An 18,012-nucleotide genomic window follows, 5' to 3' on the forward strand; every position below is an offset into this window, starting at 1 on the left:
AATGCAAACAAAGTGCAGAATATAATTATACACATGCACAGTGACACCACACATGATGGCTATCAAAGGTGTTGCTGTGCCTATTAATGTCTTTTGTCTTTGTGATAATCTTCATTTCCTAAAATCTCTTAGACACTTACTAGTATTGGATCTATTCATGTGTACTTAAAATATATTGACTGTGGTGCCATGTTCACTGGAACACTCCTAGTGCTTCATGTAAAATGGAAAGGGTAATGAGTCATTGACGTATTGGCCAAGAAGCCAATTAAACAAGATGTAGGAGTTATCGTTTGTTCTCGTGACCTGTGGAGTAGAACTAAATAATAAACTAAGTTGGAACTGTAGCTCTCTTGTCCATGAACACTACAGAAGTTCTTTCATGACTAATATCAAAAACAGTCAAGTTCAAATTACATCATTTATTAAGGATGATAAACAGGTTGATACTTTCTTCTATATTCCTTCTTCACAGCAACTAAATGTGAATATAGATTTCCACACCCATAATAATGTACATTAGGCTTAGAGTAGTGCTAAGAGACAGCACGTTACACCATGCCCTTTATACACATGGACAGTTTTAGAAAACCTCTCTCAGCTCTTTTTCCATGAAGACAATAGTGGTAATTGCTTGAGACTGAAGCATTTTTAGCTTGTTTCTGCTCTAGCTTTTAGATGGTTTCTTTTTTCAGCTTGGTAAATAAAGAACTTGTGATGATTAGGTCAGTTCAAGGGATAAAGTTATCCTGGCATAATTAGCATCTTAAGATGAGCCTTCCAGCCCGACTGACGTGGTTTTTTTTATATCCTGAGATGGTATGTCTGCTCTCACAAGCTTCCAGACAGTGCAATAGTAGCAGTATTCACTGGGGAAGACAAAAAGAATTTGGCCACACAGTCTAGAACCAGCATCTTGTATTTTACACAGGAAGAAGAATCTATGCAAAACTGGGGAAGTATACCAGTGTTTTCAGCACAGATATTGCAATTACAACCCAAGAAAGATTCCTATCATATGGTTACAAATGTTTAAATGGACTAAATTCTCCCATACTTCATGGGAGATTTTGCAGTATAGGAATTAGATAAGGAGGCAAATAGACTTTCAGCAGCTTGCCTGAATCTGCAGATGTGCTCCTAGTCATTAGCAACATTAGTTTCCCAAAGAAGCTTGGATTTCCCAAGCTCCCAATAAACTTGCAGACTACATAAGGTGAGTGTCAACAGCGAATCGTGGTGAGATAAGGCACGCTAGGCAGTTTTGGTCTCAGACTTCTAAATTTTGAACTCCACTATGGCACTCCTTATGGGTTTTACTTTTAACAGATAATCCAAATGGATTTTGGAGGTTATTTCTAGTTTGCATTTCTTTTGTGCAGGTAGAGGCAAAAGGACTTCCATAAGGTATCATATAGGACAGGTGACAGGCCTAAGAGCGTGGGGAAAATGTAAGGACATGAATTTGAAAGATTGTTCTTAGTATTTGTTTAGATAATTGGATATTAGCTTAGAGATATTTACACATGTAAGAACATGGTGAAAAAGAACGTGATTTTCCAAACGTTCACCACAGAAAACCCAGTTTTGTATATCCAAAACCATGAAGCAAAGAGCTGGGTGAAAATGAATGGCAAATTCAATCTGAATATTATGACATCTGAAAGACAGACACATCCTTGTCATACACAGAGGTTATTTTAGATTTGCAGAGAAGAAGATTGGGTTGGAGGAGCTGCAGGAGGAGGGAAAACTTCCTGGTGATGAAAGAATCATCTGATCCTTTGCTGAAGTTTGAAGATTATAACTGTGCTGGTAGAAATAGGACATATTTCAGAGAGCTTGTTCAAAACAAAGAATACAATATGACCAAATCAGAAACTACTCTGCTTCCTGACAAACTTTGTATTACCATGTGGTTTTCTGGGCTTTAAGGTAAATGGAATACTTTAAACAAGTCAGGTGAAACATTAGAAGGAAATTGCTTTGAAAGAAAACCAGTTATATTAAAGCTCCTGTTAAATCTTGTGTAGTCACGGGTCCTCCTGAGGTATGAGTGCAGAATACATGTGTCTGATAGTGAGAGTGGGATGGCAAAAACACCACATCCATGCTAAAGAATGAGAAGGAAGTTAGACTGATGCTTCTAGGACAGCTGCATATCATGAACCAGATGGACATGAAGCAGTAGTCCACACACATACCAGACAACACAAACATATGGAGAACAAAATGCCTATGCCAAACTGCTTTGGAGTTTTTGAGAGAAGCTGAGATTGCATTTTGGGGTGTCCTTCACCCCAAAGGTAAAGGGGTATGAAAACACAGAACTATACTAGAAGCATTAGGAATTTTCCCAGATAACATCTGAGGCAAGGGGAAAAGACTCTTGGAAGTATCACAGGAGTCAGCAGCTCTCCTGCATGCCATTTGCTCATCATTGCATCTACTCAGAAGTTCTAACCAAGCAGGTCTGTAACATGGATGTTGTTGTCATGCCCAGACACACAGATGCAAGCGGCGGGAGTCTGTTTGGGAGTCATGGGCATAATCCAAACGTTCCAGTGATTTTGAAAACTGGTTTTGAAAATTGTTAACCCACACAGAATCATAATGCAAAGGTACCACCTGGAGCAGGAGAAACTTGTTCAGGTGGTGTAGATAGTTATCATGTTTGTTAATATAATTTACATGTTGCAGGAGTTTGCTTCAGTTGATAACTCTGCTCTGAAGATCCACACTTTTGACCTGAAAGCAGGACTCAAAAAGGGTGAGAGAGGAAATGAAGGCTCCCCTGTTCCATCTGTGTGACCCTCCCACAGCCTGGGAACTGAGGAGGCAAGCACTCTTCTTAATGTTTCTGTTGCAGAAGGCAACTCATGAGTTTTTAATTGAAAAATATTTGTCTGTGTTCTATTCTGCTTGCCATCACATTTCTGAGTCTGCGGAACTCACTCAGGCTAAAGGTATGATAGAATATGGATTGTGCTTTTGAAATAAAACTTACCTAAAAGAACAAACTGATGGTTTTCTCCTTATTTCTTCTGAGAAGCATTCAGAGATAGCTGCAAAGAAAGTGAAGCTGGAACAAGTTTCAGCATTTTCATTTTTCAGCATTTCATCCATTTTTTCAAACTGGGTGATATCAAGGAATATAAATATTTATGGCAGAGTGGGATCCAGCAATGCAACAGGATGCTGAGAGCAGATATTGGGGAATATGCTAATCCTGCCGTTAAAGGATTAGAGAAGGGCAGGTTAGTTTATCAATTTTTAGTTGTATATTTTATTCTTCATATACAGTTTCTTGAATTTTCATCTGCTATCTCTTCTGTGAAAGTTGAAAAAGCTGTTCTGTTAGCTGCTGAATAGTAGTGCCCCATCAATCTGCTCTATAAGCTCTAAAAACTCGTGGATCAATGTGATATGGCTATGGGATCAAAGGCAGAGTTTCTGAACTCATCCACAGCAACATGAGCTGTAATGCACAAGAGACATTCTGTTAACCCGATGATTTATAAGAGACCTCATGAGTCAGTAGAAGTTTCCTTTTCTGATAGAATATGAAAGTCCTCAAAAAAGTCTCTTAGTATTTTTATCTTTCTTTTTTTTTGCCAAACAAAATGTTAATTCTATTTCTGATGCAATTCTCTTTTTCAAATACAATTACATGATAAATTTGGTAAATGCTAAGCAGGTCCTTCATGGAACTAAGCAGATTCCTCTCATCTAAGGATTTGGCTTTAAGAGATTTTTAGCATGTCAATTTCATAATAGTTTTACATGCTAAAAATAGTAATCAAATCTAACTAACAACCCTAAGAACTCCCAAATTTCTTACCCTAGATGATTTAGCTATTTTAGGTAATACTTGATTTATATATACATCACACAATTTTGTATACAAATGGTAGGACAAACTTTCAGACAAATTCTGCTCTTTGCTCCATCTTGTCTAATTGGTTTTCCATCATTCCTAAATATTGCAATTTTATAATTGTAACTTTTTTTGATTTTTTGTTTTATTAAGTGGAACATTAAAGAAGAAATTGAAGCAAAAATGGAGAGTAGCCAAAAGATATTTGATAACACATAGAATGAAGATAAAAGGTTCAGTAAATGTGATGGTGCTATGCATCAGGATTCCTGTAAAAACCACTGAAAAATACTTGATTTCCCAGGAGTTTCCTGCGTTTAATTATTATCCTGGAGAAGCTCCCAAGCACTATTTTCTCCCAAGTGACACTTTCCTGAAAGGGCAGAGCTTTTACCAGTAGAAAACAGTGGGAGTGACCATCCAAAAAGGGTTCATCTACCTAGATCTTAGAGGATCTCACTTAGGATATTGATGGAAAAGGGTCTTTTCTCCATCTGTCTGTTTATAAATAATTATTTTCTTTTTAATGACTTACTCTTATCAAAACTTATTCAAATGTGGAAATAGTAGTGTATTTAAGCTTCGGGGGGAAAAAATTGGAAAAGATAGAATTTGGATTGCCATCCCAAACCATTGTCAGTCATCCCAAACCAACCTCCTTCAATGAAAATCCTCTCGAGAAGCGTGAGGAAGGACTAAGGAGAAAGGGGGAGGTGGAATCTCTTCTTCAATTTATCTGCAAGAGGAGGAGATGGTGGGTTGTAACAGGGTGCTTAAAGGAAATGCAGACAATTGTTAGTGCAACTAAAGAGTGTTTTGGACTTTTGGGGTCCATTCAAAGCACCATTGGAGATTTCCTGACTAAACAAGAGGAACCACTTGATGTCCCTATGACTTTGTTCCCCTTCTTTGCAGGTAGTACACTAGGTTAGACAACACTGTGTCAAGCTGGGTTAAATGGCCTCAGAACCTCCTTAAGGATGACAGTATTGATAAAGAAACCTCTCTAGAGCCCCCTTAATGGTGTGAGAAATCTCTAGTGCATCTAGTCTTACAATACCATCTATTTTCCCTATTCTGTAGACAAGAAACTAAGTTACAGCAAACCAGATTCACCAGGTACGCTATGGAAGGGTGCAGTGCGGTACCTCACAGCACCAAATGGTACAGTATGGTAAAAAAGCCCTGATTTGCCAGTGGTTCTCTAATTTTTAGGCAGTGGAGACTATACACATCTCCTCAGAGCACGCAGCCACCCATACTGCACATACATAGTAACTGGCAGCAGACTTGTTTTTCACATATCCCTTAGACTGAATTGCCTGCTCCCCTCCTCCCTTCCAGGGACCGCGGTCCGCAGGACTCCTGCGAGACCCCCTCTACAGGCTGCGCTAACTCAGGCGTGCTAGCGCTAGAAGGAAACTTCTTTCTTCTCCGCTTCCTGCTGCCAGCAGCGTTCGGCTTTTCCCGCAGCGGCGCCCTCGGCGGGAGCGGGACTGAGGAACAGGAGAGGGGCTGGGAACCTGGACTGAGGAGCGGGAGCGCGGGCAGCCGCGGCCCCCTCGAACCCGCCCTGCCCGCGGGGTCCCGAGTGCCGCCTCCCCTCGCCACTCGCCGCTCCAGGCCAGGAGACTGGGCAACCGCAGGCTTCGCAGTGCCCCGGCCACGCGGCCCTACACCACCCAGGAGATGGCTTTCTCCTTCCTCTCTCCTCTTTCAAGTAGTTGAATGAAGTCCACGGCACTTCCCCAGGTCGTGCATACGGCACAACGCCTATGCGCCCTAGCTGGGATGTTTCTGAGGTGAGGGGAATACGGTGCCATTGATGCTCATCCCGCCATTCCGGAGCAGAATAGCTTCTTCGACCCCCAGTTATGTAGTAACAAGGGGAAAATTTCCTGAAATTAGACTACTGCAGGAACTCTGGTTTTAGTCACAGCTGTCATCCGAGAAACAAATTTCCAGGCATTTTAAATCTAATTCACTTATTCTTTATGTAACTGAATTAGAAAATGTGATTAAGCATCGCAGAATCTTCGGCATTGAGCCTGCCTAACCTTTAGTGAAACATGAAACAGAAAAACTTATTAGAAGTAAGAAGAAATGGTGAAATCGTCTGTATGGATTTGGTACAATCGTTACTGATTGAGTAGGAGGATTAGAGGCACAAAAGCTCAAGGAAAAAAAAAAGGAAAAAAAGAAAAAATAAAAGAGGATAATGACCTTTACAGCTGAAATTCTTCTGCGACTATTTGGCAAATATTTCAGGGCAGGCACCTGAAAGAGAAGACACGGTGCGACACTGAAGAGGTGCTTGCTTGATCAGCCCTGTCCTGCCGGCCCGCCAGCGGGTCCCACGCCCACTTCCCCTGTATTTCTTTCCCTGCTGCCCACAGATCTCTCTGAGGCAGGGAAAATTCGAAGGGGAAAAATCAAAGGCTTGAAAGTGATTCTCCCTTGCTGTGGCATCCCCGAGGTTTGGGCTTAAGACACATTAGAAGGAAGAGCTGATCCCCCTCCTGCTCCAGCCGCTCTCCCTGCGCGCCCGTGTTGCGCGTGCCGGCGCTGGGATCCGCGGAAGCACCCATCGTGCTTGGCTGCACCAAGCGGCGCTTGGATGTGGAGGATAATCCGTTTTCCACGAACACGCACGCAGTTTAAACAAAATAGCGAAGAGTAGAAAACACCCCGACACCTGCTAAAATCAAACTAAAACCCGCAGGAAAATTTTGTTTTTCAGACCAACTCCCTCCGCACCCCAGGCGGGAACCCCCGTCAGGGACTCGCATGTGCCAGGGACGGAGAGGGACCAGTTTAGCATGGAAACACTGCCGAAGAGCTAGGGAAAGGAGCAACCCCGGGGCGGGAAAGCGGGCTCCTTAGGAAAGCCCGGGGGTTGGGAGAATGGGGGCCGGGGGAGGGGGTGGGGGAGCGGAGGGCCCGGGGAGTGCAGCCCCCTTCGTTCCGGCTATCCCGGCTGTGGGCAGGGATGCGCGGTGTGGCGTGCCCCCGCGGACCCCGACGACCGCCTGCTCTCCCGGCGAGGCGGAATCACCCCTCCGACGGGGCTCCGGTCCCCGCAAAACTATGTCATTAACATAAATCAAATAATGGCCGGAGGGGATGAGGTGAAGAGGGAAGAGGTACGCGACTGCTCATGAGTTAAATATAAGTCTCTGACTGTCCTGAGCAAAGCGACCGTCCCCTTGGGAAGGGTGACGTCTCTCCAGTAACGTGATTGCTCCTTCGGAAGCAGAAACGTGTAAACGCTATAAAACGCGGCGGCGCGGCGGGCAGCTCAGAGCGTGCGGCGAGACGGAGCCCTCCTCTTCATCTTCCTCACCCTCTGCCGCCGCCCCGGCAGCAGAGCAGCGGACCAGGGCTCACTCCCCCAGCACCGCTCCGCGCCCGCCCAGCCAGACCCACCGACGGACTCGCGGCTCCGTGAGTAACTTTCTCCCCGCCACAGCGGCAACTTGACAGCGGATGAGAAAGGATGTCCCCGTCCCGTACCCCCGCTCCTCTTCTCCCCCCCGGACCTGCGGGGAAGGCGTCCCGGCTGTCGGGGAGTGGGGAGAGGTTCTGAAAGCCCAGGGCAGCCGGGGCGGGACCCTCCCTTGTTACCGCTTAAGTGGCTGAGCCCCTGGCACCGCTGCCCCTTGCACCGGGCCGGGGCTCACCTTCGGGGGTGCCAGCTCTCCCTGGCCGCCGGCAGCTCCCCCGCCATCGCGACCCTGCTGGCCGGTGGCGTCTCTCGGGACAGGGACCGCGATTGGGAGCGGGGCCGGGGCAGTGGCTCGGCGGCCCGGGGCGAAGCCCCGAGGGGCGCAGGCGGGCCGGGGCGGTGGGTGACGGCTGCGCTCTTCCCTCCACAGGTGGCGGCCATGGAGCACCGCAGCGCCTCCCCGCTCCTCCTCGCCCTCGCCCTCCTCAGCGCCCTCTGCTGGCGGGCGCGGGCGCTGCCCCCGCGGGGCGCCGCCTTCCCTCCCGTGCCGCGGTAAGGCCGCGCTCCGCTCCGCTCTCCGAGCTCTGCTCCGCGCCTCTCCGGCCCGCAGGGGCCTGCCCAGCCTCGGCCGGAGGCAGAAGGGGCTGTGAGAAGCGCCAGTACTCCGCTGCGCCCTCCCAAGGAGCGCGCAGCGCGGCGCTTCCCGTCGGGGTCTTTGCCCGGTATCGGCGGTGCGCGGGGTGCCCGCGGCGAGGCTGCGGTCAGGCCTGACCCGGCCGGTGCCGGCCGCACCCACCGGGCAGCAGCCGCCGGGACGCGCTCGCAGCTCCCGAGGCGGCTGCAGCAGCGCTGCCCCGCGGGCTGGGGCGTGGTGACCGCGGCATGTGCGTGGGGCGGACGGGATGGGGGTCGCGGCGAGCCCTGGGACGTGAGCGGGTCCATGGGAACAGAGCGGAGCGTAGTTTTTGTACCGCTGCGTGCTTCGGCTGGTTGAAGTTGCTATTAGTGGTCCAGCTAAATTAAATCAGATGGCAGAACGGTACGGTTTGCATCTAGGTAAGAGGAACATAAAGTGTAGGAGGACCGATGAAAAACAGAACAGCAAAACAGCACAGTGACTGACTTCCAAGCGGTGTGACTTGAGCTGGTTCATTTTACACAGCAACTTTGCACCTTTTTTTTGCTAGACAGAAGACTTACATGGGTCAGATACATAAGCAGTTCTAACAGTGACTAAAATTACAAGGGCAGTAGTCTATCTCAGTTTTAGTGTGTGATTTTTGTGTGTCATCACACACAGGGGTTTCCTACAACGATGGGAGCCTCTTGTCTGCCACAGAACATAAGAGCAGCCAGAAGGAATGATGCCAAACCAGTGTTATGCAGTCAGACTCCCCTCGATAAAATCACACACCATAAGAAATCGCAGTTTACAAAAATGTGAAATAACTGTACATCAGTTTATACAGAGCAATTGCCATAATACGTTTTAAGAGATTAAATGTAAACATTTTTTAGCCTCTAACATGGGAGAATAAAAACATGTAGAGATATATGACTGCACTTTGCATTTAGTTTGAAGTTCTTGGTATATTTGCTTTCTTTGGAGAAGGCCTAAGAACTGTTTCATTCTGCATTTCAAAGCACATCTTAAATCTTGACTGGGAGGTAAATACATCACAGGAACAGTTTTCACTTTGCTTGGGTAGAGGCTGTTAATTCCATCCATCATTTATACAAAATATAGTTGTTAGGAAAAGCTTCATGGTTGTCACTTGTGCTGTGACTGTCATACATTATATACTGGAATAAATTGTATTCAATGAGAACATTTATCTAGGAAATATGCATTTGAGAGAAGGATCTGTTATGTAAATTAGTCTACAATTAAGCATGGATTCTACCTGAAAGTGATTTTTGTTTTATCCAGCTTTTTTTAAAATGCCTTACAGATTAAAGTAGGTAGATGTGCATTTTGACACAAACCAGAATGTTAGCTGCAGTAAAGTGTTGCGCGTCCTCAGCTAGCTGTACTTTACATGGTTTCTTTCTCCAACAGATTGGGAAACAGAATGCCGTTTGATGGAGCCAGTGAACCTGACCATGCCCGTGGGTCATTAAAGTCAGAATCAGATATTTTGCAGAACACATTACCTGAAAATGAGAAATTCTATTTTGATCTGTCCAGAATTATTGATAGGTGAGTTTCTTTATTATCATAAATACAAAAGATGATGGACTACTTGATGTCTGCCAAAAAATCATTCACATTTTCAAACTGAGAATTAGGAAAGGAAGACTCAATTACAGAAGAAAATCCCACAGCCATTGCTTGAATACTGGTAGCAGTAGGGATGTTGGCAGAGATGTTGATTGTATTGCCATTCTGGCATGATGAATGCCTTCACTTTCCAGGAAGGACTAAAAAGTACATTGTGAAAATCTGGAAGTTATTTTATGAAATTGGTTTAATTTAATATGTACAATAGATAAATTAAAAAAAAGCAGTATGTTTACAAAATGAACATTATCAAAATTATATGAACCCAGGCTGTATTGTAGAGTTTATTTATTGTCCATTTCAGAAATGCAAGGCATGCTGATGGAATTTTCACCAGTGTCTACAGCCATCTTTTGGCTAAACTTGCTGTGAAGAGATATCTGCATTCGCTTATTAGAAAACGAGTTAGGTGAGGTGACACATTAGGTAGATTTTTTTCCTAGCTGGCTTTATTAGCACTTTTTTTACCCTTCTGTATCCAAGTTCTCCTTTTTGTGATTTAGAGATAATGAAAGAGAAGCTTACATAATTATGGGGAAGCTGAAAATCCTATATAAGTATTTAGTGATATTACTAAATAAGTATGTTACTATTTATTCCTGACACAGCTGTGAGAGGTAGAGCAACAGACACTGCACAAAACATGGATAATGTATACTGGAAATATTAGAATGTTTATCATGCCAATTTGCTAATTCTTTTTTTCTGGCAGTGTTTTTACTAGCTTGGCAGATGAGTGGCAAAAGTAAATAAAAAATGATTGGTTACTCAGTACTTAACAACAGGGAAATGCACAATGAAATCAAGAAATGATTGGCTTATAGTGAAAATGTAAAGGAATAGTTTTTTCCTGCTGTAGAACATGTTGACAGATGTTTGTGCAATCTGTACTGCAGAAGGATTCAAAAAAGAATGAAGCAAATTCATAGACAAGGGGTCTGGATGCAACTTGCAGACGAGTACATTAATAAACTAAGGGGCACAGGGTGCTGGGTAGGATTACTGTATACTTTTCTTCTTTTCAAATCCGTAAGCAGAAACTGATGAGCCACTGTGATGATACCACTGAGTACCCACTTCATACACTCAAAAGCTGAGTAAAAATTAGCCCTCCATTTATGTCAATGCTGCCTTTGTTCCAGAGCATACAGTTCCAGTTTCTTATATGCTATGACCTAACAGAGACCATTTAAAACAGAACATCCTGACATTTCCCAAGATCGTGCACGGAGAAAAGGTCTCCAGGTTTGGTTTTCACAAGGTGTGTTTTGTCTTCTGAAACCTTAGGACAAGCATTTATAGCTACTTGTGTGATGCTGCACTCTGACTTTCCTCTGCGGTAGACTCCAACTCTACTGAGTTCAATAAGAACAATGATGAGGTCCTTTAAGAACTTATTGAGACTTAAACCAGACTTAAACCTTGGCATTGTACTGAAATATATTCACACAAATGATAGAAATTAGGATATAATCTGTTTATTAAAAGGTGCAAGCTGGGGTGTGAGTACAGACAGGAGAGAGTCATGAAATCCACACTTAACCACTCGATTTTGCAGAACTCCTGGGATAAGAAATCTAGAAATCTTTGACAATGTATCCTAATTGCATAGGTCATGGGAAAATTGAGAAAACAATCAGTGGAAGGTGTGTCCCAGAAGACTTTGGAATTTGATCCTTATTTTTAAAATACATAGTAAGCAATAGAAGCAGTGGCTTCTTTTCAACAGAGGAAGGATCTAAAGTCATAGATGGCAAAATGAAAACTGAAATGGAGATTTGCTTTTATTAGGCTAACCAACATCATAAAGCTTATTTCACTCATTTAATGGTATCTTCTTTTAAACAGATATTGTCTCTTAATTTTTCCATTGTAATTGTTGTATTGCCAGCTCCCAGGACAGTCCTGTCAAGCGCCACTCTGATGCTGTCTTCACTGACAATTACAGCCGCTTTCGAAAGCAGATGGCTGTGAAGAAATACTTAAACTCAGTTTTAACTGGAAAAAGAAGGTACTACAAAAAAGAAAATATGTATTGTTTCCATACTTTTATGGTATTAGGACAGAAAAGGTTTACATCCACGTACGTATACAGAAAGGACAAGCAAAAGGCACTGAACATTAATGACTCGATAGCATAATTTATAGCATGGTTTTCAAATACAGACAACATTTTCTTGGAACAGACACCACAATGAGATTAGAATGAAAGAATAAAGAGGAGATGGCATCTGGCAATTTTAAAAAACTTCCGATAGATTCTTACATTGTTTTTATTTATAAAAAAATCTTCTCAAGGAAAAAATCCACTGAGCTATGGAACATGAACAACAATTTTATAAAGAAATTTGTTGAAAATTTGCCTCTCTGTAAACATATGAAATGAAAATTTAGAAGTCCCTGAAGGACTATATGCCCTAATTGGTGTAGGTGAGAAGTGCCAGCATACATTTTTGTAGACCTTTGTATTCCATTTGCATATTCACTCATTTAGACAACTGCTTTTAAATATCATGTCTCATTATTCATTAAACATGCTATTTCATATGTTCTATAACACTTTGGGTGTAAGTGTAAGAAAATGTGCAGAAGCTACGGTTAGAAGAAGGCTTTGCTTTCTTTGCTTTTTCTTCTGAGAGCAATAAAATTGTTTCTGATCCACAACAGCCAGGAAGAGCTAAACCCTGCTAAACTTCGAGATGAAGCAGAACTTCTTGAACCATCCTTTTCAGAAAACTACGATTCTGTAGATGAGCTGCTGAGCCACCTCCCACTGGTATGCCAAGATTTTCTTCCCTCTTGCTGTTATTTGACTTGACCCATAAAACGAGATTAATTGTACATGAAGTATGGCCTACCAGAAAATCGGAATCCTCTAGGAAAGGGAGTGATTTCCATGAAAAGCTTGATGTTTCTACAGAGATTGTGTCTGAATAAAATAATAATTTTTAATAATTAGCTTTAAGTTTTCCCATGATTGCTGCTATTGAAAATTCCTAATTAAATGGCACTGTTAATAATGCACCTAACTCACTTGGGTGTTTCAACAAGTGTGCACTGCAGCATAAAACCAGAACTGACTCATTTTTAATTACAAGGATCATTATTTCTTCAGAGAACAAACTTGAGGATATTTCTTTTAATTAAAAAGAATGCCACAGATTTTATTTAACATCTTTTTCATTAGGAAGGAGTTGCCCCTAGAACTAAGGACATCAGCAACATGAACCTTATGCATTAAGAAAGCACAACATGCAAATCTTGAAGTTCCTGTTTTCCATTTAGCTACTACTATTCTTTCTAAAGTCATTCACAATTATTTTTCTTTGTTTTACTGAAATGTAAACCCTTCTACATCAACACTTGAAGGAACATAACATTGAAAGTGTAAGGTAGAAGCGAATTTGGTATTCTTCAAAGTGTATTATGGAATTGATGATAGGATAGTTTTTGGCATTCAGCTGTGTCTCAAAACACAAGTAAGAAAAAAGATTAAAAGGCTATTCTTGAAGATAAAATTTGGAGAAATGTCTTTTCTTGTATCATCCCCAAACACCCACCCCCCTGCCCCCCCAAAAAAGTTGTTTCCTTTCAAGACTGATATAAAATGAGAAAATGTTCTTTTCCTTTCCACTTTCCACTGTGGCGCTTCCTCTAAAGTTCCCAAAGGTTAGAAAGGACATAAACTGCTTATGCCTTGAGGAATTAAACAATTCGTAAGCAACGTGATTCTGGAAAGAAATGTTCTTTCTGGACAAAATTACTATTCTGGCATTGACTAAGGGAGAAAGAGTAGTGGTGCAGCAGGTCGCAGATATTTTCCTGGAGACGTTTTCAGTCCTTTCCTTTCTTTAGTGACTTTACTGATGAGGCAGGTGTGCCTGTAGGTGAATCAGTATTGACTGTTACCTGTCGTTTTATTGCAGTGCCCAGTTGCTAATGTAGTGTGGAATGAGCAACCTGAAATTGTGTATCCATTTCAAGGATACAGGATTATTTCAGTGAGCAGTTCTGCCCTGTAGGCTAATCTGCAGTAACATTTTTCTCTAGTCACTCAACCTTTCTTTTCTCATCCTACAGTCTTATCTGACTGTAATGCCCACCAAACTCCTGTGAGCAGCCGCATCTCAGCCTGTCTGTCCCAAGCACAGCAATTGTTTTATATCAAGTGTTATTTATTGCCAGCTGTCTGCCTTTGTACACCTCATGATGCAAATGCTTAAAAAACTGACTTCTAAAGCACATTTCTCCTTTGCTTTTCAGGACCTCTGAAGGACACCTGGTAAAGTCTATGACGAGAACAAGCTATTTTTGAGTTCCACATAGTATTTCAAAGAGATGACTTTAGTCATCAAACCAGAACAAATATGTTGTGAAGTGAAAGTTGTGATATATTTGTTTCTTATGTAATAAAAGTTGATATTTACATTGTAAATATTACTCTAGAGTTCTCTACTGAAAGCTGTACATATGGATGCCAGTTTAACTCATGAGAAGTCTGTGAGTCCATATGCTGTAAATCCTTTACTTCAATAAATTCATTTGAAAATGAGTGTGCAGCTGAAAAGAGCCCATCATGACTAATTAATTGGCTTATATTAGGTGTGATACAACTTCAGTCAAACATATGTAATTATAAGGAAACATTTCCAGATAGCCTCACAAAGAACGTGTAAAAACATGAGGAGAAGAACGTGCAAAGTGTGTAAAATTGCTTTACAAAGATCTCTGAAGCTTATTGCCAAGCAAAAGGGAACGCTTTTCTAGCAGTTTACCAAGTAACTAGAAAAACTGAAAAAGAATTAAAAGTTCTTTCCTTCCGGTTCACATTTTTAATATTTCACAACATAAAAATTATAGTAACACCAGAAACATCTCCTTTATTTTCAGCTGTGTTTTAGATGCTCTGGAGCTGACAAAGTGCTAAAAGAATGCAATCCCTTGACTTGTTTGATGCCTAAAGTCATAAGTTATTCTACATTTAATTGTCTGTAGCTTTGATGATGAAACTATTGCTTATATATAAAATAGATCTGAAGACAGTTTACTATTTTTTCAGAATGAATGTAATTTACAGAATATTCAGACAATAAATCATTTTATTATCATGGCAAAATATTAGTGGTTTGAATCAGTGCTACAGCTACCTGGAACAGCAGAGGTCCCAGTAAGTGCTGTCTCTACTACAGTAGTAGGGGAAGATAACATTTTTAACTGATTTATCCTATACCATTTTAGAAAGTCAAGTAAATAAACATCCAGTCCCCTTTTCTGTAGCTTTCTATTACTGTAGATGACTATGGAACTGGAACTTTGCAGCTGTTAGATTTACAGCATTGATGTAGAAAGTAGAAAAACTTATCAGACCTACTTACAAGCTCAGTTTGGAATTTCAAGAATATTTATAAATCATACATATGCACACATAGTGATAAAACTGATTTGCAAGTTTCACTTACAAGTTTACTGTTCTCATTTAGAAAGAAACTTCTAACATGGTAAAATCTGAGATTTATGGAGACTAGTTCTCATAAATATGTAGCCCTCTGATTTGCAATTTTTTTGAATATTGGCAACTGTATGTCAAAAGAAAACCAGCTTTCACAGATCAGGTGCTAATATTGCTATTTCTATCTAGCCTTGACAGAATCTATTTTAGCCTAAGCCAATGAATGTCTCACAAAAGTTATATTTTCACAAAAGACATGATTTCAAAATCTTCTCTTGAAAAGTGGTTTTCCACCCCCATTTCCTATCATATGAACACTTGAAAGAAAAAATGTCTTTGTAAATACTTGAAGGATACTAAAAAACTGATGATATAGTACTTAGAAATTTTCTTCAGAGTAGTTTGAACTATGTTAGTATTTCTGTGAGATGTAATCATTAAAAAAATAAGTGAAAAAACCAACCAGACACAAAGCTGCATATGGCCTTTATATACACAGATCTTTTTTCTTTTTAGTGTATGTCATTCACTCAATTTAAAGTAACAAAAATTGGAGGGATCAAACTTTTAACTACACAATTCCAGATTTTTTTTTTCTACATGTTTCTTGTAATTTTTTTTCTGTTTGTTTCCAGTTTATCAATAAGGCATCCAATGGAAGAACTTGTCTTCCATGTCTAATGTATTATCTTCCTGATACTCCCGATATTTTGTTCTCCATAGAAAACTGCAGAATTTGGAACATGTATTTTCTCTGTTACATGAAGATGGAGAAAAATGTAGGGACACTTATTAGGAAATCACATATATATTCACACACACACACACACACACACACACATTGTAATAACTCAAATAATACTGTGGTAGCTTCCCCTGAGCGTTAGCAAATAGAGACAGCCTAAAATGCATACTAAATTTTGTGTACATTGTAGCAAAACCTAGCACTGACAGGAAAGACACTAACATCCAGAATAATATATTTGACTTGGTATTTGTGCTAAAGGATGACTTTTAACATGTGATGGCAACCTTTGTTTTCCATAGGAGATTTACAGGCCAGTTAATACATTGAGAGGATTTAATTGTGGAAGACATAACATTGTTCACCTCAACTCGATGGGCAGGTGGTCACAGTAAGGTTAAATGATAAAATTGAAGAGAAATTGTAACATTTCACTGAATGACACAAGTTTTCATCCTGCCAGTGACTCAATACACGTCACCAATCTTAAAGCCAATCTGCAAAATGTCATAAGAGTGGAATGAAAACACTGCATTATTAGGAGAATGAATGGGCCAGCCCCAAACGGAGAACTGTTAGGAGGGAAGCAAATACCCAGGAGATTTAGAAGAGAACCACTGACTGGAAAAATGCAACCACTGGGGAGGAAGGAATAAAACTGTGATGGGTCATTGGGGTATATATTAAAGGAAGACCTCACCATGTTTCTCCAGAATTCCACTTCTAACACAGGGTAGGAATACCTGTGGTCTCACAGGATAGAATTAATTATTATTTTATTGAATGGGGTTTGCTTTTTAAAGCTATCCCTTGGAGCTCTTAAAGAAAGGTACAGAATCATCTTTAAGTGCATCTTCACCAGCACTAGAAGAGGATCTTTTCTGGTCCTAAATCCATAGAGAAGATTTGCATGCTTGTGTGCATCTGTGCATTCATCATCCATTCAAGAACTGTCAGAATTCTGTATAACACCATGAGAATTACAAAAGTTGACAAAACAATTTAAAATTACAGCCAGTAAAAGCACATTAAAAACAAATAAAACCCTAACATCTCCTCTGATATTTTAAATGGATTTGAGGGGCTATGAGTGTTTGTTCCACCTGAAATTCTGGGGAAAAAAAATCTGTTTAAAAATAGGGAAATGGGTAACTTGGATCCAAAGCATAATTATAATTTCATGTGTAGGCATATTGAATTCTCCCCAAAGATGGACCTTTTGCAAGGAGATGTATGTATACAGGAATAATTTATTTGCTTGTAAGATATTTGGGGCAGGGAGTTGGAAAAGGCTGCCAACTGCCTTTTTTGATACTACCTGTTCCCTCCCCTACCTCTTTTATTTTTCCTTATTTTCTCTCTCCCTCCTCCACTTATGACAGGCTTCTCCACCCTCTAATAATCTTACTATTGCCTTGCAAAGTTGGTGCATTAATATATACCTTTGCTTTTGAGAAGAGCAATTACAGCAGAATTTAAATTTACGGTGCAGCAGTCTAAAAAGTGCCAGCCTTGTTGATGGAGAGGAGTATTGCAGAGAACCTGGCACAACTAGATTTGCAGGAGCTGCCTGTCCTGCTCACAAACAGCTCCTGACTTCCCACTGGAGACTTCCCATTTGCTGTATGACTGGCAGAGAAGACTGACCTCTCCTTGGATACATCAAACAGAACACGTGTCTTCCTGGGGCTTGTGCTGGCTCAGGCAACTACAATATTTTCAGCTTTTCTCTTTTCTGATCTGGAGCAGTCACCGACAAATTGCTTGCCAGGTTACCAAACTGGTTTAGAACTGGAGGTAGGAAATAGGCACCCAGCTTTTGCATCAATCTTTAAAAAACTAAAAAGAATAATTTCGTATGTATTCTGCTTCTGAAGTAAACAAACAGGAAAAGTTTTATTTCAGTTTTGCACACACATACATGCAGGGCACTTGGGGGGGGTGAAAAAACCAATTTTCCCTTGTGAGGATAAATATGTTCAATAACATAATCAACACTTGTAAATAAAAATATGACCTAATATTCAAAGATTAAACTGAAAGTGACGTAAGTCATAATGATACAATAAAAGAGATAAATATCTAGATATCAACATTATCATGGTAAAACCAGTATTTTGAGTAGAGCATGTTTTTGGGAAACAATGGGAATTGTTTCCATAATGAGATGGAAAAAGGGGGAAAATTATCTTGTTCTTCCCCACTGAGCAGATTA

At 41.2% G+C, this 18,012-nt stretch overlaps 1 protein-coding gene across 2 annotated transcripts; it reads left to right on the forward strand.

The window, feature by feature from the left end:
• Positions 1-7,124: 7,124 nt before the first annotated feature.
• On the forward strand, positions 7,125-14,155 carry LOC121659230 (vasoactive intestinal peptide). Of its 2 annotated transcripts, XM_042017150.1 has the most exons (7): positions 7,125-7,321; positions 7,753-7,874; positions 9,382-9,522; positions 9,908-10,012; positions 11,495-11,614; positions 12,271-12,379; positions 13,867-14,155. In XM_042017150.1, the coding sequence occupies exons 2-7, from the start codon at positions 7,762-7,764 to the stop codon at positions 13,873-13,875; spliced, it is 597 nt and encodes a 198-aa protein (XP_041873084.1). In that variant the 5' UTR covers positions 7,125-7,321; positions 7,753-7,761; the 3' UTR covers positions 13,876-14,155. The 2 variants fall into 2 exon arrangements, with proteins under 2 accessions (XP_041873084.1, XP_041873085.1); XM_042017151.1 differs by lacking the exon at positions 9,908-10,012 and having other exon boundaries at positions 7,148-7,321.
• Positions 14,156-18,012: the final 3,857 nt, after the last annotated feature.

This window comes from Corvus kubaryi, unplaced genomic scaffold, assembly GCF_017639235.1.
Source record: "Corvus kubaryi isolate FWS band 111438036 unplaced genomic scaffold, C.kubaryi_AGA036_p1.0 split3-73, whole genome shotgun sequence".
Taxonomy (NCBI): domain Eukaryota; kingdom Metazoa; phylum Chordata; class Aves; order Passeriformes; family Corvidae; genus Corvus; species Corvus kubaryi.

Excerpts from the sequence above, each read along its gene's own strand:
- LOC121659230 (XM_042017150.1), top strand. The coding sequence starts at position 7,762 with ATGGAGCACCGCAGCGCCTCCCCGCTCCTCCTCGCCCTCGCCCTCCTC. Across the intron at positions 7,875-9,381 it reads GCCTTCCCTCCCGTGCCGCG|ATTGGGAAACAGAATGCCGT; the intron begins GTAAGGCCGCGC and ends TTTCTCCAACAG. Across the intron at positions 9,523-9,907 it reads CTGTCCAGAATTATTGATAG|AAATGCAAGGCATGCTGATG; the intron begins GTGAGTTTCTTT and ends TGTCCATTTCAG.